The sequence below is a fragment of the Lontra canadensis genome, unplaced genomic scaffold (assembly GCF_010015895.1).
Source record: "Lontra canadensis isolate GAN:19392208 unplaced genomic scaffold, GSC_riverotter_1.0 scaffold40, whole genome shotgun sequence".
Taxonomy (NCBI): domain Eukaryota; kingdom Metazoa; phylum Chordata; class Mammalia; order Carnivora; family Mustelidae; genus Lontra; species Lontra canadensis.
Window position 1 is genome coordinate 1,390,012 of NW_022631034.1, and position 25,273 is coordinate 1,415,284.

General features: G+C 35.2%; 1 protein-coding gene and 1 pseudogene across 12 annotated transcripts in view; one reads left to right on the forward strand and one right to left on the reverse strand.

Annotated features, from left to right (window-relative positions):
- The window catches only part of MIER1 (MIER1 transcriptional regulator), a 61,956-nt gene that overhangs the window by 15,705 nt on the left and 20,978 nt on the right, over positions 1 to 25,273 (forward strand). For all 12 annotated transcript variants that reach the window (XR_004384108.1, XR_004384109.1, XM_032870050.1 and 9 more), the window contains 5 exons: positions 5,377 to 5,522; positions 16,002 to 16,163; positions 16,730 to 16,862; positions 19,406 to 19,470; positions 23,729 to 23,801. Coding sequence is in view for 10 of the 12 variants with exons in the window: in XM_032870050.1 (XP_032725941.1) it covers positions 5,377 to 5,522; positions 16,002 to 16,163; positions 16,730 to 16,862; positions 19,406 to 19,470; positions 23,729 to 23,801 (579 nt within the window). In the remaining 2 variants the exon portion in view is untranslated. The remainder of the gene's footprint in view (positions 1 to 5,376; positions 5,523 to 16,001; positions 16,164 to 16,729; positions 16,863 to 19,405; positions 19,471 to 23,728; positions 23,802 to 25,273) is intronic.
- Positions 12,303 to 14,732, reverse strand: LOC116875109 (annotated as a pseudogene).

A 25,273-nucleotide genomic window follows, 5' to 3' on the forward strand; every position in this document is an offset into this window, starting at 1 on the left:
TTTTATGAATTACTATGTGTATTTCTTACAGGTTTTAATTGCTATTTGATTTCAAGTATATATAAAGTGTATTTTTTCAAAAGGAGTCACTACTTAGAAATATTTACTTGTGGAGGAAAGTCAAAGTATTTGAGAAAAAAAATTAATGCATTTAATGAGGGAGAAAGTAAAACAAGAACATTCAAAAATGAATATTTAAAGTTGTAAATTAAGGTTATGTTTAGATTCAAACCGTATAGTGTTGGAGTTTCGTGTTCTCTTACAAATACGGTACAGATTCACTTTTTCTTAACTTAGAGGTTGCAAACATGTGATACTTGAACCATATCTGGGCCACAAGTGTTTTTTGTGTGGCCAGTTGCAGTGATCTTAAAAATTAGGATGTGTTGGGGTGCCTGGGGTGGCTCAGTGGGTTAAGCCTCTGCCTTCAGCTCAGATCATGGTCTCAGGGTCCTGGGATTGAGCCCTGCATCGGGCTCTGTGTTCAGCGGGGAGCCTGCTTCCCCCTGTCTTTCTACCTGCCTCTCTGCCTACTTGTGGTCTCTGTCTGCCAAATAAATAAATAAAATCTTTAAAAAAAAATTAGGATGTTTTATATAAAATCAGTATTTAGGCTTCTCACAATTAGAGGTTCTGGCACTACTGAGTATAACATTCCTGTATATCAACAATTGGTTGGAACTAAAGAGCAGTCAGGAAAGAGTCCAGTCTTTGCCTCAGTGTGCAGGGACTTCAGGAGAGAGGACTGCCTTCTGTAATGGAGTACGTGAATTAAGGGACAGCTCAGTATAGCATAAGAGTCAGAAAGGGAGTTCTCTGAGACATGGTAATGTTTTATTTGAAAACATAGATATTAAATATTTAGGTATGATATATTACTGAATTTTCCAGATTATTGAAGCAATCTTCCTATGTTGTAAGTTTTGGAAAGAATGTTTGTAAAAATGGTTAATATATGCCATTTTTAATGGTTTGGGGTCCTTTTCATGAACACAACTCACTGTACTCTGTGTAGTACAATGAATTAAGTAGGAGCTATTCTAGAATATCTCTAGATCCCTTCTAAATGACTAGTGTGCTCAATTGACTGTGAGTTTTGTCATATTTATTTCAACTGCAGATGTCTTACTCTTTCTAATGTGCTTGGAAATAAAGTATACTAGGCTTTGTGACATTTCTGAAACTCAAGGATTTTTTTTTTTAACTTCCTAGTTTATAAATATGTTCTGGATGGTTGAGGTTGGAAGTAATCTGACCTCAGATAAATAGTAGATTATTGTATCCTTTTTAGGACATGGAATTGTTCCCAATTTTTTTTTTCTTTCAAACACAGATATCTTTTCATTGAAAAAATAGATTCTAATTGTTTTTGTTAATGTTGTCATACCGCAAATAGACTGAGTTTTAGATACATATATTTTTAAAGATTTTATTTATTTGACAGAGGAAGAAAGAGGGATCACAAGTAGGCAGAGCAGCAGGGAGAGGGAGAAGCAGGCTCTCTGCTGAGCAGAGTCCCATGCTGGGGCTCAGTCCCAGGACCCTGTGATCGTGACCTGAGCTGAAGGCAGATGCTTAACTGACTGAGCCACCCAGAACCCCCTAGATATGTTTTTATGGATTTTTGAGACATTCATCAGGTAATATATAGGCACAAAAAAAGTAATTACTTTAAAAGTGATATTAATAAATAGTTTTCTCATTTTTCCCTTGCATTTGAATCAGCTTAGGCTGAACTGGAATAGTGGAACTTGAAGAATATAACATTGATGGCCTTTACTATTTGCTGAATGCTAGTTTGTTTGTTTGTTTGTTTGTTTTTTCAGACTAAGGATTTTGAAGTATTGTTTATAATATCAGGCTTCTGCCCAGAGAGAATATATACTGCTCTTATAAGTAATACTGATTGTAGGTAATTAACAAAAGTTGGTTGGAAAAGAGTAGGAATAGAGGCTTCTGTGTAAAAAAATTTTTTGGTCCACTGGTAAAAGGCAGTGGCCTTTGTAACATCTGTACTTTGGAATTGATGGTACTAATAATAGTCACATGACCCAGGCTCAGTGGTTTATCTGTAGACTTTACCAGTGTAAACTATGGAGGCACAATACAGGGTTTTACCTGTAAGACTAGTAACCATTAGAGGGGGTAAAGATTTAGGGAAGGGAAGGAAATAAAATGATTAAATAAGTGCACATGATATGTTATAAACAATTTATCTTTTGAATCTTTGAAAAGATATAAGGTACCTTTTAGTAATTTCATAGTAAGATGTAATTTTATGACCAAACTGATCTTTGCCTTAACTCTAAAGAAAAATATTTATTTACACAAAGCACCAGATTCCCTCCCTCTAATAATTTATTTAGGGATTTTTACCTCTAGGAAGACAGCCTAACAATATGTCTAATAATTAACAGAAAGGATTAATTGGTTTCAACAGGTAAAAAAAAAGTCAGATAAAACCAAGAAGTCAGATTAAGGCAAGAAAAGAAGTGAAATTGAAAGTAGGAAGCAGTGTGGTGTATATGCAGAGAAAGAATTGGAGTGAGAAGGGGAAAAGGTCTACCCACCCTTTGGTATTTCATGTAGTGAGAGGGTGAGGTGGCAAAGCTTTAAATATAATTGGCTTTGCAAATGACAACAAAAAATGGGAGACTTTAGGTCAGTAATAGAATACTAATAACTTGATGCTGTGTATTCATGTGAGTTTTGTTTTTAGTGAAAATGCATAAGTAGTTAGGAATTAAGCATAATTAGATTTTTGCAGTATTTGCGTTCATAGGGAATTGTATTATAATTAGGATAATAGTACATTCAGGGTGGTGGTGTGAGGTGGTTTTAGGATCTTCCTCCGTATAAAGGAGAAGAAAAATACAGCATCACTTGTAGGAATACATGATTATTGACTAAGCATCCTGGAAGATTGGTGGGTGAACTGAAAAGTTCTGGGAGTATTCATTAAAAACTCAAGAAGAAGGGATAATGTTTGGGACAAAACTGCAACTAAATTAGGGGTTCTCAAACTGCTCTCTTACAAAACTCTTGTGTCCAGTCCCTCAACCAGTACTAAGATGCCCTAATAAAATTATGCCTGGCTTTTCTTAATGCAAAGAAATTGATAGTATATGTAATATGAAATATATTTTTATTTTTTTTAAGGAATTTCTTCATCTGTTTTTTTTTAAAGATTTTATTTATTTTTTTGACAGAGAGAGATCACAAGTAGACAGAGAGGCAGGCAGAGAGAGAGAGGGAAGCAGGCTCCCTGCTGAGCAGAGAGCCTGATGCGGGACTCGATCCCATGACCTTGGGATCATGACCCGAGCCGAAGGCAGCGGTTTAACCCACTGAGCCACCCAGGCGGCCCTATATTTTTATTTTTTAATAGATTTTTATTTATTTATTTGACAGAAAGAGACACAGTGAGAAAGGGAACACAAGCGAGCAGGGAGCCTGATGCGGGACTCGATCCCAGGATCCTGGGATCATGACCTGGGCCAAAGGCAGATGCTTAATGACCGAGCCACCTAGTTGCCCCTATATTTTTATTTTTAAGTCATTCTAAAACTTCGATAGTTTTTTAACTCATTTGTGTTATAAGGTGGTACCTGATTTAGAAATTATGTATTTAGTTATTTTATATTTAATACCAGTATTATGTTCTTCAAAGAACAGAAAGAGTTTGAGTGTTTCACCACCTGAGTTGGCTTGCAGTTCACACATCTTAGTAAAAATAGGTTCTCTTCAAGGCCCCTGGGTGGCTCAGTTGGTTAAGCATCTGGGTCTTGATCTCAGCTCAAATCTTAATCTCCAGGTTGTGAGTTCAAGCCCCGTGTTGGGCTCCATGCTGGGTGTAAAGCCTACTTAAATTAATTGTTTTTCTTTTTCTTTTCTTCTTCTTCTTCTTAAGAAAAATTAGTTCTCTTCAAGTATTCTATGAGGCAAGATACCTACTGTCTCTGAGGCTAGGGCTTGTAGGAAGCTTAAAGTATTAGAAAAGCAGAGGCATTGGAATTAGCAGACCCAGGATTTAAATTCCATCCTTGCCACCCCACTGGCTCTATGGGTTTGAACATGCTGCTTAAACTCTTTGAGCCTCAAGTTTTTGTTTTTGTTCATAGGATTATTTGAAGATTAAATAAGATATAATGTATGTATGTTTAATGTATATAATGTATGTAGCAAAGATTAAACAAGATATAATGTGTATGGCGTGCTTGAGTCATAGTATCAGGCACACAATAAGCTCTCAAAAAATGGTTTTTACACCAAAAATTGAGGGAGATGACAAGACTCCTGAGCCTTGGGCACCCCTTTATTCCTAATAGTCTGTTTTTCAAAAAATCAACCTTTGACTCTGTTTTACTTACTGGTTCTCTTAATGGACTGAAGGAAGAGTATATTGGTATAATATATTTTAATTAATGATATAACCTTTATTAACTTTATTTAACAGTTTAAGTTGATTGAAAAATTGCTAATTGATTTTTTAAATGTTAAATAACTTATTAGTAAAAAAAAAAAAAAAATGCTTTTGCAAACTTAAGTCCAGGTTTGGCAATAGCCAAATGTGGGAATAGTTTGTAGAATGTATGTGCCGAGCACTTGGAATCTAAAATTACAGGCTTGACCCTATTGAGTACAGCAGTATTCCCCAGCCACACGCTAAAAATAGATTAGCTTACACATCAGTTACCTATTGGAGTATTTTTAATGACTTTTATAAGAGTTCTGTATGCAGTGTTTTAATAAATTTTGCTTTTATATTCTATATCAGAATTATTTTCTGAAATCAAATAAGTTAAAAACAGCTACCTATATGTTAAAATACATTTTCATGGAAGAACTAATAAAATAATATTTGCAGCTGTATTACATTAGACTATTTATTCATATGACTTTGTATTTCACATGACTCTATTCTCATGGGCCATAAGGGTTCATGCTCATTGGGTTTATTAAATATCAGATGATTAAGAATTGTGATTTTTCCCACATGAATGATCATTCTATTTTTGATATGACCCTGTATTCTTTGCAACTGAAATTTCATGGTTAGATGACAGTACTCTTTTTAAAAGCTGTATATACTTTTTTAAAAGCTATACTCTCCTCCCATCCTTCATCCTAGTTGTAATTTTAACTGTGAATATATAGAGGTGAAATGGGTAAAAAGTAATCCCTTAGAGAATTTTTGGGGGTGTTGGTGATGAGTGTAAGGGCAAGAATTTTAGAAAACAAATAATAGTCGATGGTCATAGCTTTTCCCTGATACTTTTATTTGACTTGTATCCAGCTTCATATAGCATACACATTAAATTAATATTGATAACATTTAATTTGGTTTACCACACTTTTTAAAATATTCTTTACCAGGAGGTTCAGCAACATCAGATGACCATGAATTTGATCCATCAGCTGACATGCTGGTTCATGATTTTGATGATGAACGAACATTAGAAGAGGAAGAAATGATGGAAGGAGAAACAAACTTCAGTTCTGAAATAGAGGATCTTGCAAGGGTAAATAAAACTAAGAGCTAGAGAATTAAGTAGTCATGGGTTTTTTGGGGGGAGAGAGGAAATACTTGAAATTTTGGTCCTCTGTTTGTTTTAGGGGAAAAGTGGTATTGTATATAATTGATACTGAAAATTTTTGTGGTCATAGGTGTGATATTTAAAGTTTGAAATGTAAGGCATTTTTTAAAAAGAAATAACTATTTGGAATAGAATTAAAATAGTTACTTTAATAAAACATCACAGGTATCCAGTAAAAAATAGGCTATATAAAGGGGGTGCTTGGGTGGCTCGTTTGGTTAGGAGTCCAACTCTTGATTTCAGCTCAGGTCATGATCTCTCAGAGTCCTGAGATTGAGTCAGGTTGTTGGGCTCTGCACTGGGTGTGGAGCCTGCTTAAGATTCTCTCTCTCTCCCTCTGCCCCTCAACCCTTCTCCTGCTCTCTAAAAAAAAAAAAAAAATTATGCTGAATTTCCTCAGATATACTTCTGTCCTCCCACACTTGCTGACCTTTTACTTACACCCTTTCAGAGCCACAATTACATAATAGTGGTTATTATCTGCATTTCCCATTTATTCCATAAAATAGATAGTGTACCCCTTCCTGTCAAGATGACAGATGATTTTATTGTTCTATCCATCAGTCACTTTTCTATGTATTTTACTCTTAGCTGTATTCAACAGTTACCACTCCCTTCTTTTATTTGAATTCTGGAGTTCCCCACTGTCCAGTTTTTCCTGTTTTGTTTCTATTCAGTGCCCTTTGCAGACTCTTCTTCCTTCACCCAAGATTTAAATTTGGAATTCCCAATTTGCAGTTCTGGACTTTTCTTCTGCCTATAAATTAGTGCTCCTCAAAATGTAGTATGAATGTCAGCTGCTTCAGAATCGCTCATGGACTTGAGAAATGGCAGATTCCTGTACCTCTCCCAAGGCATACTGAATTAGAATATATACACATCAAATTCGAAAATTACTAAATTAGGTGATCTAATCTAATCTATAGCCATGGTATCAGTATTCTTATTTTTCTAGCATTAACATATTTCCTATCCCCAGTTTTTTTTATTTAACCCCCTGCTTGACTTTTCTGCTTGGATATCTCAGTAGACATCTTTAAATTTTAAATGTCCAAGGGGCACCTGGCTGCCTCAGTCAGTTAAGCATCTGACTCTTATTTCAGCTCGGATCACGATCTCCAGGTTGTGGGTCGGAACCCACAGTGGCCTCTGTGCTCAGTGAGGAGTCAGCTTGAAGATTCTGTCTCTCTGTTCCACCCCCTGCTTGTGTGCATGTGTGTGCACTATTTCTCTCCCTCTCTCTCTAACATAAGTAAATAAATCTTTTAAAAAAATTCTTGAAAAATAAAGTTTAAATGTCCAAAGCAGAACTGTTAATTGATGTTCTTCCTCCATCTGTTCTTCCCTGTCTTCAGCTTAATGAAAAATGGCACTATATTGTACTTTGTGCCTAAGTCAGAAATCAGGGAGTCCTCTTCTTTCATTCCCAGTACTCAATCCTAAATAAGCTGATCATTTCTACCCACAAATACACTTCTTACCTGACTGTTGTTCCATCTCTGCTGCCACTCTCTAGCCCAGGTCACCATCATTTCTAGCCTAGACTATTACAGTAACTTCCCAACTAGATTTTCCCCATATCCTCTTTTACCACTCTTCTCTCCAGGGTATTTCTGTAATAGCAATGATGGTCTTTTCAAAATACAAATCCATTTGTGTCAGCCTTTTACTTAAAATTTCTTCAGTGGCTTCCTGTTACACCAGAAGAAAATCCACATTCCTTGACTTGGCCAGCAAGCCATCTGCATGATACCGTCCTTCATCCATGTATGATAGTGCCCCTGTCATGCTATTAAGTAGCCACACCAGCTGCTTCTGTTCTTAGGTGTGCTTTTTCTTTCTGCTTCAAGGCTTTTCAGCTCATTCTTCCTCTTTGACATGTGCTTTCTGAGATTGCCTCCTTATCCTCTTGTCTGGGCTTAAAGTTGCCTCAGAATGATCTTAACCTGTCTCCTGATTAACTTTTTTTAACCACTATACCCCTTTTAATACTTACTTTATAAGTAACACAATTTGTATTTACATGTTTGTCTAATTTATGATCTGTATCCTCTTTCAGTTCCATGAGAGGAGGGACAGTGTCCGTTTTATTCCCTAGTGTATTTCCTGGTACTTAGCAAGAGTGGTCAAACATTTTGAATGAATGGATAAATCGATCTGGTATGCTCTAATTTAAAATCTACTGCATATGTGATCTGTACTCCATGATAAAAAGAACATAAGAAATAAATAAGACATTGTGTCAGTCTTTAAGCATTTGGAGTACATAATATTGTGGAAAAATGAATTTTTGTACTTTTGTAGTAGTAAAGACTAATCTGTGTTTCAGGAGTTTAGTTTGGAACTTTTTAAAGTGTACATTTAAAGAGCTAGAAAAGAAATTCTATTTATATCTAGTCAAATCTTGTCAGATGGCCCCATTTTGGATCTAATGGTAATTAGTGCTGGCTTAATATTACCACAGTGCCTAAGCAATTCAATATTTTATTAAGCCAAAAACAATTGGTTTTAGGGGCAATGATGTATAGTTGTTATAAAAGCTTTTCAAGAAAGGATTAAGAAGCACCTGAAGAGCCTGGAGTCAAAACTGTTCTTTAGAAGAGGCTGGGAAGTCATTCAGAAGACAGGTATAATTTGTTTGAATGATTGAGAACCCAGGTGAATGTTCAAAGAATCACAGTCACTTCATATATTCATTAGTGGAAAGGCAGTTATTTGCCTATATTTCATAGAAACTTCTGTCGCTTTAGATATATTTTCGTTTCTGAGTAACCTGTCCATGGGATAACATTTAAAGGAGGAAAATGTTATATTTTCCATTTTCTCACATTCTACATTACTAGATAATTGTGTAAATAGTTATTTAACTGGAGATAATCAGTACAGGTTATGGGGTAGAATTATGTTACTGTTTTCTTCTGTTTTGGAAAATAAGCTATACATTTAATTAGTACAAAATTGCTAATGGGTTTTGCTAGAAGTTTGTGTTGTCTTTTACTATTTCTTTTTTATTCTGCTGCCTCCAGGCTTTTATAGCCTCCCCAAATTTGCTTTCAAATGACCCTTCTTAGGGAAAAAAACTTAAAATAGAATTATTTGTAGAGGATATAGAAAGAAAGAGACAGGGAACCAGTCTTTTATCATTCTCTTCATCCAGACCATCTTACACCTTCTCAGGTGCTTCCTAGCTTTTTCCAGAATAATTAAGGCTTCAATTGAAGTTGCTCAAAATCACCAATGCTTTCATCTGTAACCTGCAGCTAAGCTAGTTCAGGGCCAGTATAATTATAAACTCTTTAGTTATAAACCACTTTTTTTTCTTTAATTTAAAAAATGAGGATGATTTTCTCATATTGATTACTGATTTTCTTTTATAGAAATGAAATATTACAGCTCTGTCAAGAATTGGTTAGTTGGTTTTTACCTGGCATGTTGGTTATATGAAATGAACTTTTGATGTAACCATGGCAGAATTCTGACAGTTGGTTTATTCAGGAGTTATCGCTAACTGCATGGCCTGTAGTTTTAAGTTCATTCAGTTTGAAGTCTAACATTTTAAGTGAAAAGTAGCTTTTCATAGAAGGTGCTTTAATGTTTGTTGTTACATTTCAGTATAGTTCAATACAGGCATGAATCTTAATATAGAAGGTAGTTATATAAGTTTACCATTTAAATGTTTTAGTAGAATGAGATACACAGGTTAGAATTTATTGTGGTGATCTTAGGAGGAGTGTCAGGATCATTCCTGTAGTAAATAGACTTTTTGCTAGAAATAGCAATATGCAGGTCGGTTTAACTGTTTTTCAAATGTCCTCTTACAATTCACAGTCTGAATGGCACAGTTGTTAGTGGTGTGTTTAGGAGAAGAGGGATCAGGATCAGTGATCTCTTTATGTATTTATCTGTATTTTTAAAAATTACATTATAAGACTATTATACTTAATACTCGCTTTGACGTGCTAGATACATACCATCTGGTGAATCTCTGGAACTAGGAAATAAAGATTAAAATGTGAGAGATGGAGTGTTTTTTGACGTATACAAACAAGAATGGTTTTGATGAAAAGAAACGCCAAGGTGGGGATTATAAAGTTCAGTGCCTCCATGCCTTTGTAGTTTATCTCAGAGTGAAACCCCAACCCCAGGAGGTTGGTTACCTCAGAACTGTTTCTGTAGTCTAAACTGGATATAGTCCCCTGGACCATCCTGGCTGGAAATCAGTCTCTTTTCTTCTTCCTCTCTTCCTTCATAAGCATTTATTGGTAAATCATTTGTGGTACAAGATAGGAGAAGAGTACTGTGTCCATCCACCAAATGGCCCTTCAGTAGCTAGTGTCTGCTGTCACTTGCAGTCATTTCTAAATGACTAATCTGTTATGAGGGAGAGGGACCCACTCCTCTCCCAGCAAATGGACACCTCTCCAACCTTAAAATAATACTGAGTTATTTGGTAACATTACTGTATTGTTTTGAAGTTAAAGGACAGATTTAACTTCATATAAAATGTCTGTCTTTTAAAAAGTCCATTTTTTTCACCTCCAGCTAGCCTCCCTTTAGGTTATGCAGACAGGTTTGCTCCTGTTTTTGTTATAGTGCTTAGTGAACTTATTTCTTAAAGAAAACATAGTATGCAAGTATAGTCACATTCTTGTGTTTTTATTCATTTTGTACTGTGTCCATATCTTCCTTTATATTTCTTACAGTCTATCAACGCAGTACATCTTATTTCACATTCTATCAGGTTGAGGTACATTTAACCTAGGTCAAGTTTCAAGGAAGACGGTATATAGTATATATATGTAAAGGTATTAAAAAGCATTTAATCACATTGCCTGGTCAAAAGTCAGCTGCAAGTTTGTGACTTTGGACAAATTATTTAACATCTTAAAGCTTCAGTTTTATTATATAAAAATTTAGTACAGTGTCCTACATGGTAATCACTCAATAAATCCTAGTAGTTATATCATTTATAAAATTCTCAAAGAAATTTATAACACCCAGACTGTGAACACCTACTCTTCTTGACCCGTAATTTTCTCTTTCACTTTGTTTCCCTCATTTCTCTACTCTTAACGGTTGGTAATAAGACACTGCTACTTTAGGGCACCTGGGTGGCTCAGTTGGTTGAGTCTGCCTTCGGCTCTGGTCATAATCCCCACATCCCGGGATCGATCCTGCATCAGGTTCTCTATTCAGTGGGGTGTCTGCTTCTCCCTCTGCCTCTGTCTCTTCCCCTGCTTATCCTCTCTCTCAAATAAATAAATTAATTAAATTAAATTAAATTAAACATTGCTACTTTATTGTGATGTTTCAGTTTAACTTGAGGAAATCCCCCTTACTTAATACCTTGTAGCACACAGACTTTAACAATATAAGTTAATGAGAGATTACCTAGAACAGGTGTACTGACAGTCCCTAATAATACCAGTATATTGTCAGCCATGTTTTATTTAGCTTTAGACAATGAATTACCCTTACAAAATACTTGTTAAATCTTACGTACTTCGTTAGTGCATAGTAGGGACATAATAAATGCTACTTGAATTTGAAACTGAGGATTCCTTGGCAAAATTGAGTTTGGTTTTTACTGTAGTTGTGGTTGTGTTTACTGCAAGATCTTTGCTTTATACTTTACATCAAGTAAGATATTTTTCATACTAATGTAAAACTCTGTTGTATTCCTCAGTGGGTCTTGATTGTTGCTTACGAACTTGTTGCATTCTTACTTGATATTAGGTGACAGAGGTTAAGTTAAAAGTTAATAACCTAAGCAAAAGCATAAAAGCTCTATATACTCTTTGTTTTTAAAATTAAGCAAGTATTTTCTTGATGGAGTGGGCAACAAACAATTTTGTTTACACATGATAGAGCGCACCTAAAATTAACTTTGAAGTTTATTAGAACTTTATTAGATCTTTATTGCTTTTAAGTTTGAGGTGGTTTTTTTTTTAATGTTGTTGTTTTTATATTTTTTTAGAACTTTTTTTAGAAGTCCTATGAATGTGCATCTGTCTGGGCACAAGGAGTGTCTGGAACAGAGATTTGGTGCTACCAGGACCTCTTGATTGATCTTTACTTTTGGTTAAATCCCACTGATTTCTTCAGGGACTCTTGAGTTTTTGTTTTTGTTTTTTACCACATCCACTAATTTAGTTTAAGTTCTAATTATACTACACATGAATGATAGCAGGGGATTCCATCCTACCTGTCTCTAAATCTTTTCCTGCCAAAGTCCATCTTGAACATTTTGTAATGTGTATAATTTTCCTTAAGCCCTTCCAGTGCCAGTAACTGCTCAGCAGTTACTCTCAAATGGAGTCAAAAGTAGAGTATAACACTTCCTACTAGAAAACACTTATCTATTAGAGAAAGTAGGTAAAAATACCAGGTCCAGCCTTTTTTAGTGTCTACAGATACCTTCTGCTCTAATCAGAGTAACCCAGCTATTCATTTTTGTTTCTATACTTATGCAGTAGTCATTTGCTCTGACTTGGGTGACTTTTCTTTATCTGCCAGTTCTGTTACTATTTCTTGCCATTCAGTCAGATCTCCTCCATATGTACTGTGATCAGCCACTTTGACTCTCCTCTGTTCTCTGCTTAGCCAATATTAGAAGTGTTGTTAAATTTTTCTTTGAGAAATGAATTGTTATAAAGTGAGTAACGTTTCTTTTTCTTTCTTTTTTTTTTTTTTGAAAGAGAACTTTTTATTACTTTCATGTACAGAAAACTCAAAATTTAGCTGGTTTAATGTCCAGTTCTTTAGCCTTTGCCTTCTCCAACTTGGCGGTATAAACCACCAACTTTGCACCCAGGATGTTGCCTCCCCAGTGAGGGCGGATATCATCATATTCATCACTGTAATTGGTCCTGATCGCTGTCAGTGGCTTAGCCAGAGCTCATTGGTCTTCTGAGTTAATCTGTGTGAAGGCAACAGTGGTGCGGGTCTTCTTGTGGACCCGATGGCTCAGCCTGGCCTTCACCTTGATAATACAGTAGGGAACCCCCATCTTACAACACAGGGCAGGGAGGAAGATAGCCAGCTCAGTGGGATCCACAGCATGTGCAGTTACTACCAGCTGAGCCTTCTTGTTTTACACGAAGGTGGTGAGAATATTAACTCCTGCTGGAGGGACAGGTGACCTCTTAATGGGGACATCCCCTTTGCCAGCAGCTTTCTTCTCAGCCTGGGCCAACAATCTCTGCTTTTTTGTGTGTTTGGTGAGTATTTGTGAGTCAGCTTAAACAGTTGAATAGCTGTTTGGTGGTCCAAAGCCTGGGTCCACTGGTTAATCCCAGGAGAGGTTTCAGACGATTATGGAGAATAGCTCTATCCTGCTGCAGTTAGATGTCGCTGCGGGCCATTTCACAAAGCAGGTGGGGTCCCTTTTGGGCTGGATATCCTGTCTAATACCAGAAGTCTTGTGCCTTTTCTCAAATGGGATTGACCACCTTCTTGGCTTCCTGCTTCCTCGTGACAGCAGGAGCTGGGGCCACCTTCTTCCCCTTAGTCGTCTTTCTTTAGCCATCTTGGATGGCTAGAGGAGAGCTAAAGTAAGTCATTCTTCTTAAATACTTACCTAGGAGGGAAAAATATTGACCTAACCATGAATATGAGGCCTTCCATATTCCCAAAAGTGATTTAAAAAAAAAAAAATTCTTTCCATGCAGTTAGTATGTCACCTATCCTTTTGACACATAACTGAGCTAGGTGTCAGGTGTTAGTGATAAGCTTTATTAAAGATAATGATCAAGCTTTATTACCTCCCAATGGAAAGGAAACTTGCAGGTAACTTATACTGTGAGATACGTGGTTTTCAAGGTAGTCCCATACTAAGAGCATCAGTATGGCCTGGCTCATAGAAAATATGTAGATACTCAGCCCCCACCTCTGTCCTACTATAGTAGAAACTTCGGGGTGGGGGCCAGGACTCTGTTTTGCTAAGCCCTCAAGGTGATTCTATTGCCCTTGAATATGACAGACCAAAGGTCATGAGGACATTTGATTAATAATATACCTATTCTGCATGATCTTTTGAAATATCATGTAACTCACTTATAAAAATTAGAGGTAATAGCATCCTATATTAAGGAAGTTGTTTTTTTTGTTTGTTTGTTTGTTTTTTTAAGATTTTATTTATTTGAGAGAGAGTGAGGGAGAACACGAGAGGAGAGTAAGGGGAAGAGGGAGGAGCCCCCATGGGGCTCCATCCCAGGACTCTGGGATCATGACCTGAGCTGAAGGCAAATGCCCAAGCAACTGAGCCACCCAGGTGCCCCATTAAGGAAGTTTTAAAGATATATGATATATAAAGATATTTAAAGAGATAAATATGAAGTTCTTAGGAATTCTTCAAGTCGATGTAAGTGTTTGTTGCAAACTTATGCTGAAGGTTTTCTTTGGTTTGGTCCTTATTCATATCCGTGACTTCCATGGCTCATGTTCATAGTAGTGACCGCCATTGTTAAACCTTCTAATCTGTGTGCAGAGTGAGTTCATGGGAAATACGAGCTGGGATTAGGTCTGGTATCATAGAAAAGTCTATGTCAGGGCAAGAAGTTTCCATCTGCTTAGTTTTCTTATTTATAAATAAAGGTAGTAAATACTCCCCCTCATACTTTTAAAGATCTGTTGAGATTGCATAATATTCTTACTCTACTTTTGTTGAAGAAAGAGAGAAATTAAGATAGTGGGATCAAAGTACTTGCCACAAATGCCTGGCACATAGAAGACACTTTATGGCTGCTCTTTGTTATCATTGTATATGCAGCCAGCCTTTTCTTCTTCTTTCTCTTATCCCACTTTCGTGATCTTAAAGTTCTGTTTTAGTTTTTTAAATCCTGATTTTCTAATTCCAGATTTCTGTCTCCTGTACCAGGTCCTTGGTACATGGACCAGATATCTGCATGGACTAGATTTTTGAACACCTCAAGCACTGTTTGTGTTATTGCACTTTGAGAAACACGATAGGAGATATCAGTTAAGTATGCCAGCTAGTCATTGACCTGGAATGGTAGTACCTTACCTGATATAGTTACCCCTTTCAGGTTGTGGCTGCTGTAAGTCATCAGGGCTCTCGGAATTGACTTCTCTTTTGGAAACATTCACAAACTGATTTATAACTAGAATATCCATTTACAATGTGAAATACAAGTGTTAAACAGCATTTTCTTCCTGCCTCTTTTTTTCAAATTATAAATATCAGTTGCTTCTTATACTCGAATTCTGAGTGATGGGAGTTAGCTCTGTGGTCTAAGTGCTTAGTGTCATCAGGTTATATCATCCAATCTCATGTATCCGTCTCTACTAGAACAATGTTTTTAACACATGGGCAACTAACTTCTGTCTCTGAATAATGCTACAAGACTGCTGGAGAAATACAAAACATGTCTTGTCTCATGATTGCCCTTCTTGTATGTTCTAAACTGCCTGTTAAATTTTTCTGAGAGAGAGGTGGTGTAGAGGGTTGTGGAAAGAGGGCATACATGAATGTATGTAGTACATTCAGATGATTTGGACTAAATTTTCTTTTTAGAGTCATAATGCTCCCCCGATTTCTCTGATACTTTATCATCACTTGACTACTAATTAGAGTGAATACCTTCTATAGAAAACTTGACTCATTTCATTGCATATGGATATTTCTTCATTTCCTCCTTGGAGGTTATATTTTTTATGGAGTTCGGGGTGATCCCTGGCTGAAGCAGTATGATGTACTGATGAGTATGGGCTTTTGGAATAAGACTTGAAATCTGGCTCTGCTACTTGTAACTTGTGTGATCTGGGGAGAGATTGCTTAATCTCTGAGCCTCAGTTTCCTCATCTGTGAGATGGAGGTCATATAATAGTTTTGTAAAATACATAGCAAAGATTGCATGTCAGGATTTTATATGTAATTTTAGGTAACCCTAGAAAAGAATGTATGGCTAATAGACTCCAGTGTTAATCGTATGTATCATTACTGTTTTCTTTTAATGTGTTTGGATTGGGTTGTGAATTTCACCTCCTTTTCTGAGTTTGTTAACTTAGTTTCCAGTCTCTTTTCTAATTGTTTTTTCCCACTCCCGAATTGTGTGTGGTGCTCTTAAGTGTGAGCATCTATACATAGTGTTAACTGCCAGTGTACATTTACTGAATTGATTGCACAGAACAGTTCTAAACCAATGTCACTTCTTTATTATGCTTAAAGGTTTTGTTGTTAGCAATGAGAATTGGTTTAGTCTCTTCTAGAAATTCTTGGAAGACTAGGATTTTCCTGGGTTTCAGAATTGTTTCATTCACCTTTTATGATTTGAAAATTCTTGATACAGTTCTAAGAGTATTCTCTATGGAATGAAGTTGTGAATTACAGGAATATGAAATATTCACTTATTCTGAAATTAACTTTTTATTTGGTCTTTTTAGGAAGGAGACATGCCAATTCATGAACTTCTCAGTCTTTATGGTTATGGTAGTACTATTCGACTACCTGAAGAAGATGAGGAGGAAGAAGAAGAGGAAGAAGAAGGTGAAGATGATGAAGATGCTGATAATGATGATAATAGTGGCTGTAGTGGGGAAAATAAAGTAAGGTTATATGCATTTATTAAGATCGTAGTCTTTATTCTTGTTTAAGTAGTAATTTATTAATGTTGGAAGTCCCCTATAATCCACCCTGAAATGTAATAGTTTCATCTGTGTCATTCCAGATTTCTTTTCAGTGCCTCTTCTAAACAAATTTGTACCAACTTAAAAAAAAAAAAACACTATTGTTTTAAAAGGCTAATTGGTGGTTCTATATTCAATTTTCTTACTTTGTTTTGTAATAATTTTGATTTCTTGAGAGGTTCAAAGATAATGTAGAGTTCCTATGTACTCTTCAGCCAACTTTCCCTGTTTACATCTCATGTAATCATGGTGTGTTTATCAAAAATACGAATTGATACTGGTGCTATACTATTAATTAAACTGTAGACAATTCAGATTTCGCCAGTTTTTCTACTCATGTCCTTTTTTCTGTTCCAGGTTACAATCCAGAATACCATGCTGCATTTGGTGTTTTTACTTTAGTCTTCTAGTTGTATTTGGAATACTGTAATCTTTCATCTGCAGTAATTTTTCTTACATCTTAAATTTAATTTATTATTCTACAGGAAGAGAATATAAAGGACTCATCAGGTCAAGAGGATGAAACTCAGTCTTCCAATGATGATCCGTCACAATCTGTTGCTTCTCAAGATGCCCAAGAAATAATCCGCCCACGTCGATGTAAATATTTTGATACAAGTAAGCATCATTGGCTGCTGTTGTTTGGATAATTTTTACTACTTAATGTATGATGTAAAATGCCATTTGTTTTTCACTCACCTGTTTGAATTCATTTACTCTGAAATCCTCTGAAATCTGAAATTTACTCTGAAACCCGGTAATGCTTTTGTTCTAGGTTATTCACTTAGCGGTGCTAGAGCCCACTGTCCCTGAGCAGATTGCAGAGATTGTTGCGTCACTGTACTACTTGATTTTGAATGTGTTCTTTTTTTCTTGATCTTTTCTTTTTCTTTCTTTCTTTTTTTTTTAACCATATATTCCCATGTTTACTTTGGGGTGGAGACTTGACATCAGAATGAGGCAAAATTGAGTCCCCGATGTCAGGAGGTTATCTTAAGACAAGGAGAAGAGGCTATAGGTATGCTTTGAGAGCTGGTATAACCTAGATAGGGTCTTAGGCTCATTCTCTCAGGTAAGGAATCCAGGGCCTTGCTTGTACATAGGCTGCAACCATATCAGTTGACCTTGAGTCCAGACTTCTGCAGAGACAGCTATTGTTTGTTAGCAGGGTCTGGTAAAGCTGTGGGGAGCTCTGTAAGCAAGGTATCAGACCAGTATTTCCAAAGGGTTTTATTGGCTCCATAAAATTGATCAGAGTTTTTTAAAGCTGTCTGATGATATCTAAGTCTATGCGTGTGTCTCTTAAGGATGACATTCCAGGGCCACCTGGCTGGCTGTCGGTAAAGAGCATGACTCTTGAACTCGGGGTAGTGAGTTCAAGCCCCATGTTGGGTGCAGAGATTACTTAAATAAAATCTGTGTCCACTAAAATGTCCATCAATTTGTTCCCCACTGGCAGGCTCCTGTGGGGAAAAAAAAAACGTGTTCTTTTTTTTTTTTTTTTTTTTTTTACCCCCAACACTTCCTTAAATTTAATTTGTCTCATAGTTATCTTTATTTTTCCTAGTCATTTCCTTAGTTTTCATTTTCTACTTTCTTTGCCTCTTAGCCTTTTTTAGCTATTTCATAAGCATTGCTTTCTCTAATCCGTGGCTCCCAGTTCTCAAGAACTGCTTTCCTCTTGAGGTGAGAGTATGTTATACACAGAAAGAATGCTGTTAAATTTACGACAGTTGTGATCTAGTCAGAGATGTGCAGTAGTTGAAACAACATTTAATGTATGTCTCTTGAATATTTGCATGCTTTATCTGCTCCATGGTGTTTCATTCTAAGCAGGAATCATTATTCTGGATGACTGCTCTTTGATAAGAAAAAGGCAACCATTAGTGTTACTGGTTTAAACTTGGGGTCTGAATTTCTGTGGTTTAAAAGAAAAAGACACTTGAAGAACAATAACCTCTCATGAAGTGGAGCAGTGTTGTAACTGATGAACATGGCTATTGCTTCATGTGAATGATTTCTGATACAGATTTGCTTTAAAAGTGAATGTAGTACTGCTAATGGTACTTCATTGTGAGTTTTGGTCAAAGATATGGTCCACTTGAAAAGTCTGTCAGTGTAAGGAGAGATTGGTTACTGAAATTACTATGTTAATACTAAGTTTGGAGAAAGCCTGGTATTTTTCCTTTTTCTTCTTAGGTAAATTACCAAAGTTTGTTTAAAAGTGGGATGCTAAGAGACTGCATCTTTTTTTTTTTTTTTTTTTTAAGATTTTATTATTAGAGAGAGAGCATGAGTAGGGGGGGGGGGGGGGGAAGGGAGAAGCAGACTCCCTGGTGAGCGGGGAAGCCTGATACAGTGCTCTATCCCAGGACCCTGAGATCATGACCTGAGCCAGAGGTCTTAGGTCTTAACCGACTGAACCACCCAGGCGCCTCTTTAAGTGACTGAATCTTAAAACAGTATTTATTTCATACTTCTGATCCGCTATTTTAGTTGCGATATATGCAGGGAAGCTATCTTAGCTTTTCCATAGAAAGATTTAATTTTTATATGTAATATTACCTTTTGAACTTTGTATACCATTTTATACTTGAGAAGATGCTGACAGTTTAATTGTTTTCAGATTTCCTACCCCTTTACGTGAAAACATTTTTACTCCAGAATGTAAACAAGTGGCTCTTTGCCTGCTCTGAATAAATCAGAGGTTGGGTTGGGGAGGATGGAAGTCTTCATATGTAGCCTTCCCTTCGCCTTCTCTCCAAAGTGTTGCTACAAAGTTCTCAGTGTCTCAAGGAGCACTGATTGGAAACCAATTTTCGTTTTGTCCAAATTCTCCTTTTTTAAGGAAAGAAAGAATTAGGTTTGGGAATGGATTATTTTCATCTACTAATTCAATTTTTTTCTTAAATTTTTGGAAGTAATCATTTACTGAGAATATAGTTTTCTAAGATTAGAATTGTCCCAGAAAGTTTATGGGTTTTTTGTTTTGCTTTGTTTTAAACTGAGAGAGTATTTTTTGATCAGAAATATCTTGGTCCTATTCTGCAAATACTTTTAGGCCTTCTTAAATGTTTGATGGTAGATGTAAAAATAATAATACAGATATACAGATGTGGACAGGATAAACATTTTGTATATTGTCTTATTTATTGTTGTAGATAGCGAAATAGAAGAAGAATCTGAAGAAGATGAAGATTATATTCCATCAGAAGACTGGAAAAAGGTAGTTAGAGTCATAGTTTCCCAAAGTTTAGGTAAATTAATATTAAAAAGCAAGTATGATTATTATTTTCCTAGCTGTATATTGATAAAGTTGAGGTAAGCCCTTTTGTGACATTTAAATGTTTGGTAGATATTCAGATTTCCCCCTTAATACATTGAGGTAAGAAAAATACTTATTTTTTAATAAAATAATATAATGGTTTAGAAAGAATTTGACTTTTTTGAGCAAGTCAGTCTCAAACCAACAATAGAAAGTGAAATTTTGAACTAGTGCTGATTTAGATTTTCATTGCACTCTAAAAAGTATCACAAGTAAATTTTTTTTATATATTTGGGAAAGCAGTTGAGGCTTTGATTCTGTTAAGTAGATTTTGTTTAATAATTTAGATTATAAGTTTTTCCATCCCATATTAATATCAGTATTTACAACTCAAAATATATTGGGTGAAGAGACAGATTTGAGCTTCTCAATAACTATGCATAATTTCTAAAATGAATCTAAAGATCATATATTGACAGAAGTTTTTAATTATAAAATTGTATAACTGTACAACTTATACAGGTAAGTAAAAGAATTAATTTTAAGCTGTTGCAAAGCAGTTGAACTTACTAGGAAAATGTGTCAAATGTCATGTAGAATTTATTAGACCAGATCATTTATATAGAAAAAATGATGTCATTCTTATTGAGATAGCTCACTTGATTTTGCTCTTAAAAACTCCATTGAGTGTTTTGTTTTGTTTTGTTTTTGCTGTTAAGTTTAGTGCGTAAACAGTCTTTTTTTTGGAAGCAGAATAGCTCTAATCATCAAATCGAGTGGACTTTCTGCCCTTTTTATGTAAACATGATTGTTTAATTAGTTAATTCATTAATAGTTTTGAGTCTTTGCTGTGGCTTTTTGTTGTTGGTGATGGTGGTTTAAAGTTTTTTGGTTTTGGGGGACGCCTGGGTGGCTCAGTCAATTAGGTGTCTTCCGCTCTGGTCACAATCCCAGGGTCCTGGGATCGAGTTCCAAATTGGGCTTCTTGCTCAGCAGGGAGCCAGCTTCTCCCTCTACCTGCCGCTCCCCCTGCTTGTGCTCTCCACCACTCTCTCTAACAAATAAATAAAATCTTAAAAAAAAAAAAAAAAAAGGAGCTGACATCCTTGCTAATTAAAATAAAAGAATATGTCATAGAGTTTCTATTAGGAATAATGAAGTATTCAAATGAACTCAGACTGGGCTACCCAAGGATTGTGGGCGTCTGCCAGAATTGATCCATTTCTGGATTTCCAAAGAGATGTTTAGAAGAGAGAGACATCTTAGCATATTACGCTAAGTGAAATAAGTCAGTCAGAGAAAGACAGTTACCATGTGGTCACACTCATATGTGGAATTTAAGAAACAAAACGGAGGTGCATAGGGGAAGAGAGGAAACGATAAAACAAGACGAAATCAGAGAGGGAGACAAACCAAAAGATTTTTAAACATAGGAAACTAACTGAGGGTTGCTGGGGGGTTGGGGGTGGGGGGATGGGATAACTGGGTGATGGACATTAAGGAGGGTACGTGTTATAATGAACTTGTTACATGCAACTGATGAATCACTGACCTCTACCTCTGAAACCAGTAATACATCTGTTAATTAATTGAATTTAAATTTTAAAAAATATGTGTAGACAAAAAATAAAGACATCTCTCAGTGTGTTAGAATGATAAAGGAAGGTGTGGGTTAGAATGGTAAGGGAACACAGTGCATTATGTGTTAATTAATTTGAGTGAATGATGAATGAATGATGGGGCTGAAGACTGAAAACAAGGACCACGGAGTTACCCACTATTTATGCCCATTTGGGCAAGCATTCTTCACTCCACAGTTTTTTTCTGATTCCTATACCATGCAGAAATTATGAAGAAAACAGCTAAACACCTTAGAAGTCATCTTAAACTGTTACTTTCTACCATATATTCAAGTTTATATATCTTTTCTCTTAAGCTATGTTCTCTTAAACTTTCTCTTTAACTTAAATTGTGTACAAGTATAAATTGTATACAAGTATGCCATATTATACAATTATACAAATAAATTGTATAAAATTGTATAAAAGTATATCATAGAATATTTGAGTAAGTATTGATTGTAATATTGAGTATTACTATTTTTAATGAAAATTTTAATTTAATTTAACTTTTTTAAATTTTATTTTTAATGAAAGAACAAAAACTCAGAGTAGGGAGAACGTGGAGGAATATTCCCTTCCTCACGAAAATTATGTAATAAAACAGGCGACAGTAAATCCAGACTATTTATTTTAGTATGATTATGTTGTAGTAAAATTTGTCAAGATTCAGATTCATCTTCTGTGTTTTGTAAGATACTGAATTTTTCTAGAAACTAGGGTAGAGGAAATGGCCTTGAAATCAAATTTGAGTCCAGTTTATAGTGTCAGAACTTATTAATAGCGCATTCCTGAGGAATAATTTCTTTGTCATCTCAGGTATAATACAAGAATAAAAATTTTAGCCTTGTTGAAGTTGGTGAGGCTTTAATGAAAATTATACATATGACACTTGATAGATAATGCTCCTAAGTCCTATTTCCCTTCCCTTCAGAACAAATCAGCAGATAAAAAGAAGTGTTCTGAACTCAGTAGGAAAAAGGAAGTGTCTTTTTTTTATACTAGTCCAGAAGCTCTCAAACTTGCCTCCATGTTAGAATCAGTTAGAGAACTTTTACATACTGATTACCAGGGCTTTCAACCAGAGATTTCTAATTTTAACTGGTCTGGAATGGATCCAGGCATCGATATTTTTATAGGTTCCTCAGACAGAGAGGATTGCTAACATAACTGCCTATTCTCTGGTAGGAATTGGTGAGTAAAGTTAAAATAGGCACAAGAAATGGTGATAGGGTACTCTCTTTTTATACTGGAAAAGTTAAAGTTCTCCTATAAGAGCAGAGAAAATTTGTATGTGATACTCTTTTTAAAAAATGGACTGGTTTTCCTATGTAGGTGTAGCAATAAATACATAGAGCATGTCTTTGGAGTTATACCAGATAAAATGAGATCTTAGTATCAGTAGGTTGACAAAAATAAGAGAGAGGAACTTCTCAAATGGTAAGAATTACTTAAACTGTTACTTATTTTTTTAATTAATTAATTAATTAATATTAGAGAGAGCACATGGGTGGGAGGAGACTCTGGGCAGAGCCCAACACAGGGCTTGATCTCACAACCGCAAGATCACAACCTGAGCTGAAACCAAGAGTTGGATGCTTAACTGACTGCACCACCCAGGCACCCCTCAACTGTTATTTAAACTGTTAAACTGTTACCTTAAACTTGTACCTTTCCTGCCTACATCTTTATTTTGAAAATGCAATAAATTTATTCCTAACATTTAGCCACCAGATAAGGGAGGGTCTGTGTAATCTTGGTCCCTCTGTTTTGTAGTATCTCATCAGTGGTGATCTCATAATCTTTCTGAACAGCTAGTTTCCTCTGAGTTATGATTTGACTATATAGATTTGATGACCACATTTCCTAAAATAACATTTAATTATGTTTTCGGGATGTTACTTTTTTCATTTTGTATTGTTTTGTGAAAGTCAGGCACTAACCTGCTTATCCATTTGGTTTGGAGTTTCATCCATTTCCCCTCTACTGAGCTTTATATAAACCCTTTTCATTACTTTCTTTACCTTAAATCCGTGGTTCTCAAACTGAAGTGTGTGTTGGAATCACCCGACAGCTTATTGAAACACTATTTGCTGAGTCCCATCCCTGGAGTTTCTGGTTCAGTAGGTCTCAGGTAGAACCTGACCATTTATATTTCTAACAGTTGCCAGGTGACCTGATGATGCTGACCATCATAGTTTAGATTGTAAGTATCTTACAATCTAAAGTCCATAGTTTAGATTGTAAATATCTTAAAGGACCTGAATTGGATTTTCTATTTTTCAGGGTGTTTGCAGTTATCTTAATTGAATAAGAATTGATTTTTACTTCTTTTTCTCCTTATTTTGAAGTAAAAGTTTGTATTCATTGTGTATATTGCATTATACCCCATTATTACTAATGTTTTCATCCAATCATATCCAAGCTCTTATCTATTATTAACTCATTCATCCTCATAATACTCCTCTGAGGTAGTTAATTGGTTGTGTCTTTTATGACAGAGAAACCATGAACAAACCCAGGAAGATGATAAAACTAGAAAATGGATATAAAATCTGTGTTACTAGATCTTACTAATGTGTCATGTTATTTTTAAATAGGAGATTATGGTGGGCTCCATGTTTCAAGCAGAGATTCCAGTTGGCATTTGTAGATACAAAGAAAATGAAAAAGGTGGGTTATTAATAAAGTTATACAGCTTGCATTCATGCTTTTGAAGTGATGAACTGTTACTTTATCATGGAATAAGATCATGACAATTTGTTACCCTATTGATTTATGAAAGAGGACTCTTCATTATTTCTATAAGAAGAAATGTTTACTGTTTTTTCCAGTTTGTCCATAGAAATCTAACAAGAAAAAATGAATGCCTTTTTGATACTGAGTGACTTAAAACATCCCAGCTTTTTCTTTTTTTTTTTTTTATATTTTAAATAATAGCCTTTTATAACCTGTATAATTTAAATTTAAAAGTTATTTTATGTCAAGGGAAGTTGTTAGGTTTCAAAAAAAACTGAAGTAAACAATGATATAAAAAGCTTATTTTAAGCGTTGAAACGTTTACTAAAATTAAGTACTTTGTTATTTGTTTATTTGTAAAGTAATTTGGGAAATAACTTCTATACTTAACTTTTACATAATTTTTCCATCATTTTATCTAAAAATTATAAGGTAAGTCATAAATACTTAAACTTCCAGCAACATAAAATATTTGAGGACTTTTTTGCTTTGGGTGAGTTCCAGAAAGAATGTTGTGTGTGTGTGTTTAAGGAGTTCATGTGTAGTATGAGATCATTCAGTGCTAGAAGTCTTTCTTCATTTCTTTTATTTCAGTTGTTTTCTTCACATTTCAGTTTACATAGGCAGAGCCTTTCAAAGTTGTAGAATTCTTTTGTTTGTTTCCTTTTTAATATTCCTCTAAAAACTTCCTTTATGTATTAAGTATGTACCTGCTTTCAGGGAAGTAGTAGATAGAGACAGTAAAGGAACAGCACAGGCCAGTAAATTCTAGTGATACAAAAATGTTTTTAACACACCAGTAATAACTTGTGCTTTCAAGTTAATTCCTGCAACATACAGGAACATTAAAGGTACCTTTATGGAATGATTTTGTTATATAGTGAAATTTTCTGCATATGTTTTGTCAGTATATTGTAATTGTGTGCAAAAATAAGTGAACCATTGGCATTTGTATTTATTTTTGTCATTGAATTTTAAATACTATGCTTTCCTTATATGCTATATAATGATTAGCACATGGAGTTCTTTCTCCAACTAGAGAACTGAAAGTTAGACATTAGTTCTAATTTATGAAATTTTTTTAAAGTTTTGACTATGAAAAATAATAGTGTCTATCTTAGAAAATTTTGTATTTTGTAGGTGGGTAGGAAAGTATCTTGGTTTTATATGTGGCAGGTTAGTGTTAGAGCTAAAGGTAGTTTTACTTATCTCTTAATATGTTTTATTTTAACATGTTTGTATTGTCAGATGTCACAGTAAATGATCAAGATCTCTAATTTTCAGTGTTTTAAATTTTGGTTTAATGCTTTCAGTTTTATTATAATTTTAGAAAGCAGTTGTATACATAATTTTTTTTTCCAGGAAAGGTATGATTTGTGATGCTTTCTTACCATATGAACTTAAAC